This window comes from Atractosteus spatula, chromosome 1 (assembly GCF_055471065.1).
Source record: "Atractosteus spatula isolate fAtrSpa1 chromosome 1, fAtrSpa1.hap1, whole genome shotgun sequence".
Lineage (NCBI taxonomy): Eukaryota > Metazoa > Chordata > Actinopteri > Semionotiformes > Lepisosteidae > Atractosteus > Atractosteus spatula.
The window spans coordinates 34,218,841-34,232,462 of NC_142706.1; the positions used below are offsets into that span (position 1 = coordinate 34,218,841).

The window sequence follows — 13,622 nt, forward strand, 5'->3', positions numbered from 1 at the left end:
TTATTACAAAGCGTTAAATCAGGTCTTCAGAAACCTTGTCTTGAGGACGCTACTGCCTTTTGGTTCCAGTTCCAAACGATCAGTTTCTTAATTGAAAATAATCACATCCCTTTCATAGATATTATTTTTCTATAATCGAAATGACATTATACATAATCTAAATATTTAAAATATCTCAATTCAGAAAGTTATTTATTTTTATGTTGAATTTCCCTAACTTGGAATTGCCTATTATTAATCAATTCAGCTTCACAGCTACAAGCGGTATACCAGCTTAGAAAGAATAAGAACCATTTACTCATTTCACTCAAGCCTATTGCCAAACTATAATATACAGCTGTTTTTCCCCCCAAATCCAGCTGCTAATCTTATAAAGCTTCATTACTGAAACTATATCCAACAGATTTTATATGTAACTTTCAGCTTTTCAACAGTTTTAAAAACACTGTCGGACACATTTACAATCATGTAATTAAACAAAGAGTCCAATAAAGTAAGCGCCTAAAGGTGGATCCACACTAGACACAAAAAAGTTATTGCAGTGCAATGAAGAACCAGGTGATATAAATATTAAGAAATATTTCTTTTGTTAAAACAGAACTGCTTTTTTTCCCCCCAACAACTGGAGTAACAAAAGTTAGTAAAGGGGAACTGCAGCTCTAATTTCTCAGACAGGTTAATACATCTCCGTAACACAATAAATTAATTGATGCTATTGTAAAATGTTACAAATTCCAAATTAAGCACAAATTTGTGAACTTGTTAAAGTACTGTATGGTCACCACCCTGTTGCAAACTGCCGACAAGAGTAAAAATTTGCGAGAATGGTGATTAAATTGGCCCTTCCTGCTCACTAGTCACCGATGACTTTTTTTCCCATCTTCACGATTTAAGTGATGATTTTTATCATACTTATGTTTAATACCTAAGTTAACATGTGCGTTAAGTATAGTTTTAAAACAAAGAGCAATATTTTAAAAGAGTTGTATTCACAGGCCTGCTTGTTTACAGTGTAACAGTGGGCCGGTTCACATCACCAGAAGTTTTGTTTCCCTGTTCTGAACGGCAGACAATAACAGCAATATGGTGCTGCGCATGCCTAGAGATGTGGTCTATTTTGCAATGTGAATTAGTGGTTTTACATCACTGTGCAAATTTTACTTTCATTGTGGTTTAAACTGCATTAATCAATGCTAATTCTTTCTTACCTCAAAATATAAAAATAGTGTTGCAGCTCCACTTTTAACTAAAAATGCATGCAGGGCTATATTTTTATTTAGTGTTTTGAATTGTTTCTGGTGAGCAGTGACATTTGATGATTTGACTTGCATCTCACAATTCAGTGTGGATATACTTAACATACAATGTAAACTAAGAGAACTAGAGTCCAAGGAAGCAGGTCTGAAAAACAAAAGCCATTTTTTAACTGTTCTGTAAAAATCTTAAAACAACACACAAAAAAGGAATCCAGGCAGAATTCACAAGCCTACAATACACTATGGATAATAATGTGTGAAAATAAAAGATCAAATCACAAGGGATATTTTTCATTTGAAAAAAAAATGTTTTAAGCTAGTAGTTCATCTTTTTACCTGTACATAGTTTCAGCTTCTACATCTCCAAACCAAACGCGAAGATTTGGGGTGAAATTCTGTCCAGTAAGTTCCAGCATTGCCACATCCCCACCACCATTTAGCTGCAGAACATAAAAATAAAAATAAATTAAAAGAACTTTATAAAGAATCTAAACCACTCATTTTCAACTGAGCATAAGATAATTAACATTAAATAATTCCTTTAAAAGTTTAATATGTATTACTAAAGTGCACAGTGCAGTGATGTGAAAAGAAAATTTAAGGTACAGTATACAGTCAAGGAGCCAAACATGCATCAAATATTAAAATATTTATTGAATTTTCAGATTAGGGGAGAATTTCTGTAGCCTTGAGTAAGTTCCCTATCACTACTTCTCTGTCTAATGTGGTGTTATTTTGGGAAACAAGAATAGGATAACCACACTGCCCTTTTATACGCAGGCTCAAAAACACCACCTGTGTGCATCTCATGGAGGAACAGCACATGTATCTGACTTCACATGTATTTTATATACTCATTTTCATAGCACTTAAGATGAAAATGTTTTTAGTTTTTCCGATCAGAAGAGAATGTTGAACTTTTTACAAAGATACATTTTTAATTTAATAATATTTTAATAGCATTTAATTAACAATATTTTTAGCATTTTTTACCTGTAAGCTTTCTACCACAGGCACTGGAGTAACTGGTGCATGGACAGGGCCCATCCCCTCGTAGAAGGTATATTCTGCCTTGTCTGTGCTGATGATTGTCCATGAAGCTCCATCATTGATCATTTCTTTGTTTGGTTCTTTTGGGCATGGAGTGGCCTAGAATAAGAAACACTAATGCAATCAGTTGATTTTCTATTGCAGATACAGGGTTTATTTCATGCAGTGTGCAATTAATTATTCAGATTAACTTTTCTGATTCACCAACAGATTTTCACTATGGAAACCAGATAATATTGGCTACAAGGAGGAGATATTTTGATATATATGTAACTCACAACAAATGATTTTCAGAAGAAAATTGACTGGCATTGTCAGATGTTAAAATCACTTTCCTTAAGATCTCTTCCTCCAATCTTTTACATATGCTAGTTAAGGAGGTTCACCTGTTTGTTATGATGCATACACTACTGCAGGACCTCTTGTTGACCCAAGAAGGTAAACTATTCCCTTAGGAGAACAAATTGCATTTAAGCTTTATTATGATTACTGCTGTTCCATAAATGGCCTCCAAAAATCTAAGATATAGATATGTTTCATCTCTGAACCTTTCAAATGCAAAAACAGGAAATAAAATGTATAGGGCTATAAATAACATTTTTAGTGTTCTTCTCAAAATAATCCTCAACATCTTTTTGATTCCAGAAGACATTAATGAATTCTCTCAACTTACTTGAAATTGGATTATCCTCTCCTGAGAAAGGCACAGATACATTCTTTCTGTATCCTTCAAATAAAAAGCGCACTTATGGAGCTGTGATACTGGGTCATCCGCATCTAGCAGTGCTGTTTGTTTATCCACTTTCCGAATTATCTGCAAAGGCACACAGGAAAGTATTTAATTACTGATACATTAAAAGATTAAATGTCATCTTACATCAGCATTTGGGGTCAATTAAACCAGGCAATGTCTGGAAAACCTGACAACAGATTTATTTTTTGATTATCTGTAAAACACAGGTGATTGATCGCTTCCATTTATTTTGATATTTTAAAGATAAAATGTTTCAATTCATTTTTCAGACAAACAGAGATTTAAATTTTAGGTAAGAAAAAGCTGCATACTGCTATCATTTCGCTAATGGAAAAAAGGCATCATTATACTATTAAAAGAGATACACCATCTGCTACCTTTACAGTATAATAGACTTCAAAAACAGAGTTTTGCCTTGAATACACAAGCCAGATAAATATGTTTTGTGAATGCTAAATATACTGTAAAAATGATATAGAATATAAATTCTGTATCCATGGCTAAAATCTGAATTAAAAGCAAATATGCTGATTAGATGAAAATCTGTTTCCAATCTCATAACTCTTGGCATTCTGAGAAAAAAATGCACCTTAAGTGTTGCTACATCTGAAATAATCATTTGAATTTTATTCCCAAGTCACTTCATAATATCAAGATATTTAAAAGCTAAAACAACAATACAGGCAAACAAAACGACAGAAATATAGATGGCACATATATTTTTTTAATAAATTGTGACGCCTTTTTTTAAAAAGAAGATGCATAAATCAAACGTACTGAAAATCTAAAATATGAATATTGAAGTAAGTATACTATACCAGTCTGGGAAGTGCCATGCCAGTTACTGAGCACACAAGCTTGACGGTCTGACCATAATGAATATAGCCATCTCGTACTGTGAATTCTTCACCTTCTGACTCCTCATCATCCACTTCAGAAAAGATGGGAGCAAGAAAGGCACTCAATAAAATCTCAAATAAATAAAGAAGTCACTCACTTTGTAGTGAATATATGAATATATGAAGACAAAATTTAAAATAGTGGAAGAATAAAAAAATCTTCACAGAAAAGCATTACGGTCTGTGAAGAAATACTCAAGACTTATCAAATAAATTTACCATCAGTGCAGGAAGTGTATGGCCCTACAAATGGCAAGTCAGAAATGTCTAAATAAAAGAAAACATAAGGGCTCTACAGAACCAAATCAAATTTTGCTTGCTCGCTCCATTTTTAAAGAACCCAATCTTAAGGATCCTAATCCAGTCAAATCAGACAAACTGAACCATGTAATTTGCAGTCTTTGTTTAAATAAACTTTCAGTAAGAAAACAAATTCTTATTGTATTTAAAAAACATTGATACAGAAATGAACATATCATTTGATTTTTCAGTCACAGAGAGAAAAAGTAAAAAATAATTTGCTGTTTCTCCATTGAATCAAAATTAAAAACACTCACACAGGTGTATGTAGAAGGCTCCCCACTGCTGTGAACTCGCATGGAAATTCCCTCCTTCAACGTGCAAATACCTGGTACTCACTGTCTGAGAGCGAAGTCGATTGAAGAGTGCCACCTTTGTGCCTGATGCAATACATACTGAAGAAGAAAAACCTTAATGTTTATGTGAATGACCCCTAATGAAATTCTTTATATGCATCTGTAAACACAGAGTGCTTCTTATACAAAAATGCATTGAGACAGTAGCCCTTAGTAACATTTAAAAAAAATACAGATAACACATTAGAAAAATAAAGTCTATTTTCGTCTACTACATAAAACAATAATGATGTTTATTAAGGTGTAATCACGGGCAATAAATTCTGACATGTTTTTCTAACACTGCCTTTAAAAATGCAACATTTATCTTTTTCCTTAATAACTACAATGTTCTGCCTGCCTTACAGCTAATGTTTATGAAAAAAACAACACATATATTTACATTGTAGCACCCTCTAGCAGGAAATCCAGGGTAGTGGAATCTATGACTATGATCCTAAATCTTGCACACATTATAAATAGATATGTACCACAATTATTAAACACATTGTTTACAAAATAGCCATAAAGTGTTCAACTTCATGAAAAAAATAAAGCATATAATTTTAAACAGAAGATATTGTATTAATCTAAGTACATTCGAAAAAATCTAATTGTAGTCTTCAGAATTATTAATTTTGTTCATCAAGTGTATCACGACTTACAGTCAGCATTTTTCAAGGACTGTTTCTTTTTGGAAGGTTTGGAGATGACTTTAATCCTTTTACTGAGGAATACGCCGATGTCATCACTATTACCGTAAAACATTTTCACAGACAACATGAAGTGCTTTCTCTTGTCAGAGTCAGATATGTACAAAGTTTTGGCTGTGCAATAATTCTGTGGAAAAGTAGAAAAGCAATTACTACAATGCACTTTAAAACATTTACTGTCAGCCATTAACATGAAGCATTTCAAAACATTACACATATTATTACAAATTTCAAAAACTTGTTTTCAGTGCAATTCTGCAACACATTGTACGCAAAGATAGAAGGAGGCAGAATTAGCCCTTCCACTGATTACTGAGTATGATTCAGGATAATACTAAATGAGGTGGATATGCATACAAGTGGCAGTAGACCCTCTTGCTGTACACAGATGTAAACCTGGTTCCTAATCAGTGACCTATCATGTAGACCTCCTCAGGACCTTTGGTTGCCATTAATATCAGCAGTTACAGTTGCTGTTATACTGTAGTTCACAAAGTCTTAAGCTGGACTACTGTACTTTCATCCTCTCTGTAGAAGTTTAAGGTTATTTTAAAAATATTTTGTACCTAAACCTATTTCTACTTTGTTTTATGCAAGAAGTTTTAACTGGATAATAAATGCAAGGATATATTTTAGGGTGTCCCTATTCATTACACAAAACATTAATACAATAAATACAGAGTGACACTCATCAAGGCCTTACTGTAAACGTGCTGGGGGAACTCAATAAGTTCATAGAACTAGGTATTCCAATTAATGACAGCACTCTGACTCATGACAAATTGTTACGTTCACAACTCAACACAGAGAAAAGTATTTTCTTTTTTCCATCTACCAAAAGTGTTGAAGAGAGGTCACATGTATCTAACTGAGCCTTCACACAAGTACAATTTTTTTCTGAAGGTAAATCTCCGCTGGGGCTGTTTTTCTATAAGTAAACAGTATTCTACTGGAAGCCCCCGAGATTAATATCAGCCATGGTTTTGGTGTGTGGCAGACTACAAAGACCATTTGTCGCACTCAAAGATTTCACTCCTTGCAATGTTAAAATTTTGTTAATAGACAAAATGAATTAAGAACATTTTGGTGTAAACTGGATAGACAGGCAGACATCTGAGTTGATTAACATAAGGCAAGAGTGTCAAACGTATGGCCATCAGGTAGGATCAGGCCCGTGTGGCAGTCAAATTAGTTCATGCCTTGTCTGAGCATGCCCACCCACAAAGCAGATGCCCTTGTTATCGTAATACAAGGTCTGGCATACAGAACCCCTTGTGGGTCTCTACCTCTGTGCAATCACCCATTGATGATGCCAAATATCTGGCTTTGACAAGGGTGCGTCTTTGCACCAAAACAGGAGGAAAATAAAGTGAGGTCTGTCCACACACTTCTCTAAATTCCTTTTCCAAAGGTTGCAGCAATGTCAGGGACTGAACCACTCAGCTACCATTACTCTCAAGAAAACAACATTTTTATGATCTTGACAAGATACTAACAATGTAGTAAGCATCTTGCAACAATTAGAAAAAATAAAGATTGACATGTGGTTCAAAAGAAGTAAAATGTCTACTTCCTTGCCTCAGTGAATGAAAAGTCGACATGTTTGATTTGTATGCAACGGATGGGTGATTCTGTTTTGAAGGATAAGTTTTACCAGTGGTGATGTTGGAACACTTTATCCATACATAGGATCAAATCATCCAAGGCTTAAGCCTTTTGTTTCAAAAATTCTGTTTGTAGGTCAGTTAACAGCTCTTTCTGTAACAAGCATAAATAAGTTAAGGCATTGCACACCTCAACTTTCCAACGCACTCCTGAACTCGGTACTTAAGTCTGCCAAAGCCCAGTCACTTTCTTCATATTCTGATGCAAAACTAAAAGGTTTCAGGCATCAAGAAGTGGTAGTAGCAGTAAATATAGTATTATTGTGATACATACTTTGTTATACATACTTATTATTATTTTTAAATTACAGTAGAAAAGCGTTCCACATTTTTGTTACACAACCTACCTTTAACCTTTGTTTTCTGTTTCCTGATTAAAAATACTAAAATGCTAATTATGAAACAAGACATTATTAGTGTCTTACCAGTCCCTAACACAGGTGATACTGATAAATAAACCGAGGCAGTTTAAATTGCATTTCAGTCCTGTGGTTTACCAATTGATATGCATATGTATGATTACACATTTTTTGTATTTCAATGATTTATACAGTTTTTAATTGAAGTTTTTATCTTCTATGTGCTTTACCACCATTTTTTTCTTTACCTAAAATAAGACAAGTAAATTTAAGTCAATACTATGTGCATATTGTCAACAAAACTGTTAGGTGACTCAGTTCCTTTTACAGCAGTTTACATTGCTGGTTCGTATCCCGTGGCCAATGGAGGAATCTTACTCTGTTGGGCCCCTGAGCAAGGCCCTTAACCCCAATTACTCCAGGGGTGCCTTATTATGGCTCACCTGGCACTCTGACCCCAAGCTTCTCTCCTTGTCTGTGTGTCTCACGGAGAGCAAGTTGGAGTATGTCAAAAGAAAAAATCCTAATACAAGAAATTGTATATGGCCAATAAAGTGATCTGATCTGATTCACTACTGGGCCCTATGAACCAAACAATAATAAAGGTGACAGAAGAACTTTTATACCAGAATTTCCTCATGCCCTTGGATAAGGGATTCACAATTCCAATTAAATACTAGACACTTTCTCATAGTACAAGGTTTCCAAAGGCATTCAGAGGCCTATCTAGAAGGGCAACACAAACAACTCAATTTTTTTTGCTTACAAAGCTGGAAGGAAAGGTTTCCCACTACACTGAAATCGAAGAGGACTATATGGAAAAGTTCAAGACACACCACGTGGTGATCAAGATGGTAGAATGTGTTCACCTGGTCATCCTGTGCATGTGTGGTTTATTAAAGCATATTAACATGGATGGCTCTGTTCCTACCTTTCCTTCCAAATTTAACTGCTGCATTTCTTGGTCACTGTTTCCAATCCCAATAAACGCACATGGCTGGGATTCCTGTTCAGAGCAGCCATCTCGTTCCATTTGTTCTTTCTTTTTCTTCCACCCACTTCCCATTAAGTAAACACATGGTGGAGGACAGAAAAACCTATAAAAACAAATCTTTTAACATAGCACAAGCAGGAACAAAACACTTCACCAAAATGCAGCCATTTATCGCGTAAAAAATAAAATTAAAAATACAAGTGTTGATAAGAAATGTTTCTTCTGATGTGCTTTGCTACTTAAGCGCATACCGTTTTAAAAATCTGCAACATACATAGTGAAATTATCCTCTATTTGTTCCTCGGCTGCTCATAGTATGAAATAGTTCTCCTCTCAAACTATTTCTATGGCTATTTTCAATCACACCAGCAGATGGCAGACTACACACATTTAGGAAATCGATTTCCAAAGTAAAAAAAATATATTTAAATATCTGGAAAAAAAAATTCATCCCACAAAAGCCACAGAAAAAAAAGGAACATGCAATGCAATAAAGCTTAAAATCACAGCTGTACATTAAATTTGTCAAAAAAGCTAATTACATACAAAAGAAACAGCAAAAAACACAATGCACTGAGAAATGTTTTCGTGTTGGTTTCTCATTCTTCTGGCTTTAAGCTTACTTTTTTATCTTTTTAGTTTGGGATAAATGGTTGGAATTAAGGCAAATTTTTCACAGACCACTGCCACAAGCAATCTTTGATTGCACTCAAAACTGGTAGGTTCCACAGTATGTGTTTTTGACTTGTTAAACTGTAAGTCTTTGTAAATGCAATCTTGAAGCTCTTTAGATACGTTCTACACAATACCTCTCCTAACTTTCTGGATTTTCTTATTTAGACTTTAGATTAGATTTAGATTTTAGGAACTTGTTACATGTTTGCAATCTTGACCTTGTATCTTCAGATTTACAAAACAGTTTTTCTTGTAAAACTAATTTTCTATCATTTATTATATTCCTTAGTATTTCCCACTATGATAGCAATTAGCTTGCTCCTAACAGAATTACTATTGTTTGTAAAGATTGACCTTTCATTGTGTACACTTTCCCCACACATGCCCAGCTGTACAAATATAAGTATGTCTTTCAACCTTGCCATCAAGTTACAGAACTCAAATTGGCATCTCTTTAACACAGACTCCACAAACCTTGATTAGTTATTTACTGGTAAAAGTACTGAAACTTTTAAACTTATGAGGAAACAGTAGCAGCTCATAACACTACATCTCTGACTAGCTGTCTACTTTCATATTCTAAAAATAGACAACAGACAGGAAAAAAAAAGGAGAAGCAGTTTAAGGCCATTAAGCAACGACGCAGCCACTTTCTATTATACGCTTGGGTAAGGGATTTTAAAACTACATGCTGGGTACTTTAATCAAAACGGGTTCAAGCTCTAGTAAACTAAAGGGAAATATACTGACTGCATGCATATGAAAATCACTCTTAGTATATTCTGAAAATTGCAAGTGTACCATTTATTTAAATATTTCAGTCCACTGTTATCTTAGATATAAGTTGTAAGCCATAAAATAAAATGATTCTATCTTGTATCTTGTTACAATTACAAATTGCACACAGTAATGTAAAAAAAGAAAAAAAAGCTGCTCCATGGGCCCTTAAGAAATTGATGTTTCAAGATTTAAAAAAAAAAACAAATCCAGGTATTGTTCCTATTTCATTAAGCATGAGAAATTGACATGCTATTCCACAGATCCTGTTTATCGACAGTTTCACTACTTGTGACGCAGGGCTACTGAACATATGGTCCACAGACAGCACAAGTAGCCATTTAAGATGATTTTAATTTAACATGAAAGCACATATTATGTACACAATAGACAATTCCCTTTTTAGAATCTAACGACTTTAGAGTAATCCTTTAATTGAAGCTGGAGTATTCGTCTCAAAGTGATTGCTTAAAATGTTCATATAACACAGAAATTGTCTTAAAATCCATAGATTAAAAAAGTTGGAAATTACCTGAATAAAAACTTTAATTACAATCAAAATAAAAAAATCATTACTTTCATTACTGCAGCACACATTGGTCTTGTTTAAATATTACCTGGAAACAACCCAACCATGTAAAAAGAAATTCATTTCTAAGAGGTTTTGTGAGTAAATTGAAGAAACAACAAATTGATTACAAGACAACATTTCTAATTTTACTTGTAAAAACTTCAAACAAACATGTAGTTTATATACATTACAAGATTTTAGTAATCTGGTTATTTACATGGAATCCTTGTTATTATGTCTCCTTGTAATGTAGAATAAAATACAGGAAGATTTAAATTTTTCTGACCATTATAAGCATCCACATTTTCACATAAATTTAAAAGAGAATGAAAAACATATATTTAAAAGCTAGTATTTCAGAACATAATGTAGTAACTGTTACCAAAGACAGAAACAATAAAAAGTGAATCAAAGGTGGTTGTTGTAAAAAAAAAAATCAGACTGGGAATTCTGTCACGCTAAAAAAATGAGGTTTGAGATGCACCAACAGTTTTTTGCACACAGCTTCTGATACAAAAATCAGATCCCCGTATCCACTACAAACTATTTAATAATAAAACCTGCTCCTAAATAGTTAATTCAGTTTTGCCTGACATGCTTCATGACTTAACAGAGAGAGCATATATAACATTAATTCTGAGGTTTCCAATGCTTAAGGACAATTTACATATTATGATATTGAATTATTTATTATAACCATGTGTAATGAACGGATGTCTAAAAGTTAACTTGCAAAATCTAAATTAAAAAATCAACTTATGACTAATTTATGAGTATTGTAATAATCCATTAAAATATAAATAAATAAAATCTTGGGGTCTTTTATATGCTGGAAACCTAAGACAACTAGCATGAGTTGGTGAGAATTAGCTAAGCGAATAATAAAAATGACCATAAAAACAAAGGATTATAGCACATATTTGCAGCACTGGAAAAATGTTTCGATCTTTTGGAAACAGGGAAAAGAAAATAAGAAGATAAAGTGAGAAATTGCATGACTTACCTTTTTTCATTTCCATAGGATTTTTGTGCAACTTTTGCATGTAGAATTAGTACTGTTTGATCTCCTCGTTCCTTTAGGTAATTCCGCATTGCTTCTCTAAAACAAATGAAACACAGGATTACATACATAAATATAAAAAAAGAACTGTCTCTACTTTGTATGTAAATCTATTCTTTCCAGGTATAGCAGAATGTACAGCAAATATATGGAAAAAAATCTAATTCTATCCTCAGAATAAAAAATTAGCCTTTTGTCTCTAACACGTTCTCATTGCACATGAGGGCAAAAGTAATACTCTGATTTACATGTCTGTTTCACTTATTCATAAGATCTTGTTTTACTGGTTCATGTTTTCTAATGTGGTTAGACTGCACTGGTCACAGTTTTCAAAGTTAATACACAGGATAAACCTTATGATTGTTAAGTAGAATGTACTATCTAATAACTGATGCACTGAAATATTCAAGGTCTAATCTTGATAAAACATTGTTCCTTACACCCTATTAGTAATAGTAATTAGTAATAGTATTACTGACCAACTCTCATCGTTATATCTTTGCTGTATGCTCTAGACCTGTAAGCTAAAGGTCTCTCAGAATCACCTTTTTTGTTAAAGATTAGGAACACTTTGAAGTTATTGAACAAATAAGTAGTATGTTCAGCTAAGGGAACTCTGGTCCTTTAAAGTTGCAGTGTGTTCTGAATTGTGTTCCAAATGATCTCAAAATCACAATTTCAAAATTCATTTTACTGATCAAATTGCTCCACATCTTTAGAAACTGATGTTACGTTAGTGGTCACCTATGTATTTTGCCAACTGGGGCTCTCTATGACCAGGATTACAGACCCCTTCAGAACACAGAATTTGAATCACATGTTCCACAATTTCATGGCATTATACAGTAACAAATCTGTGGATCAAAAGCACTGAAAAAGACAGATGTTTAGAATACTAGGCTATTTGAAAGAAGAGATGGACTGTTTCTCCATGTAATAACATGAAATACCTTTTGAATGGCATACTAGTAGTTCAAGGAAAGCCTGACTCCCAGCCACAGAATGATACTACAAAGTGCTTTTAAACTATTCACAACCTTTTTTAAAATGAGAATGCAATTGAGACATGTCATGTTTTATTCCATTTCATATTTGAACACTGACATCCCTGCTTATTTTAGTAACTGATTTTTAGTATCATCAAGCAGACATTACGATACAGACAATACAATAAGCAGTGGAGTGCAGTACTTTTGCCCTACAAATACAAGAATGGTGTGCACAGAGGCAAATCGTACCAGATTCTGCATCACCTAAAAGCAGTGCAAGAAGAAAAGGCGGTATGGTTCAGGCTTCAAAACAACCCAAAACACGATACACTGTACTGTATCATTTAAACCTTTGCACAGGTAAATAAAGTCTGATTAAGAGAAATAAGATAAATGTCCAGTGATTTAACCAAAAAGTGACACAGGCAATTTTAAAGAAAAAGAAGAGGAACTCAAATGTGAGGATGATTCAAACATATCCCTTTCCCTTTGGGAAATCACCTTCAAGATTCAGTGCAAATAAATGATGCCCCAAACCAAGATACAAAAAATACCTTGTAATGCATTTGTCTGACAGAAAATGAAATCCCCCTAAAAGTTTAAATGCACAGACAAATCCAACCACAATATACAGTGGTGTGAAAAAGTGTTTGCCCCCTTCCTGATTTCTTATTTTTTTGCATGTTTGTTACACTGAAATGTTTCAGATCATCAAACAAATTGAAATATTAGACAAAGATAACACAAGTAAACACAAAATGCAGTTTTTAAATGAAGGTTTTTATTATTAAGGGAAAAAAAAAATCCAAACCTACATGGCCCTGTGTGAAAAAGTGATTGCCCCCCCTGTTAAAACATAAATCAACTGTGGTTTATCACATCTTTGGAAAGCTGAGTTCAATTTCTCTAGCCACACCCAGGTCTGATTACTGCCACACCTGTTCTCAATCAAGAAATCACTTAAATAGGACCTGCCTGACAAAGTGAAGTAGACCAAAAGATCCTCAAAAGCTAGATATCATGCTGTGATCCAAAGAAATTCAGGAACAAATGAGAAACAGAGTAATTGAGATTTATCACTCTGGAAAAGGTTATAAAGCCATTTCTAAAGTTTTAGGACTCCAGCGAACCACAGTGAGAGCCATTATCCACAAATGGCGAAAACATGGAACAGTGGTGAACCTTCCCAGGAGTGGCCGGCCGACCAAAATTACCCCAAGAGCGCA

General features: G+C 33.9%; 1 protein-coding gene across 4 annotated transcripts in view; it reads right to left on the reverse strand.

Moving 5' to 3' along the window:
- Positions 1 to 13,622, reverse strand: part of LOC148840806 (suppressor of hairless protein homolog) — an 87,030-nt gene that overhangs the window by 14,185 nt on the left and 59,223 nt on the right. For 3 of the 4 annotated variants that reach the window (XM_088919342.1, XM_088919087.1, XM_088919169.1), the window contains 8 exons: positions 11,351 to 11,446; positions 8,262 to 8,427; positions 5,260 to 5,434; positions 4,517 to 4,654; positions 3,879 to 3,991; positions 2,980 to 3,120; positions 2,250 to 2,405; positions 1,593 to 1,696 (listed from right to left, as the gene is read on the reverse strand). In XM_088919342.1, coding sequence (XP_088775468.1) covers positions 1,593 to 1,696; positions 2,250 to 2,405; positions 2,980 to 3,120; positions 3,879 to 3,991; positions 4,517 to 4,654; positions 5,260 to 5,434; positions 8,262 to 8,427; positions 11,351 to 11,446 — 1,089 coding nt within the window. Of the gene's footprint in view, positions 1 to 1,137; positions 1,402 to 1,592; positions 1,697 to 2,249; positions 2,406 to 2,979; positions 3,121 to 3,878; positions 3,992 to 4,516; positions 4,655 to 5,259; positions 5,435 to 8,261; positions 8,428 to 11,350; positions 11,447 to 13,622 lie in introns of those variants that run through there. The other variant, XM_088919256.1, reaches the window with a different exon arrangement.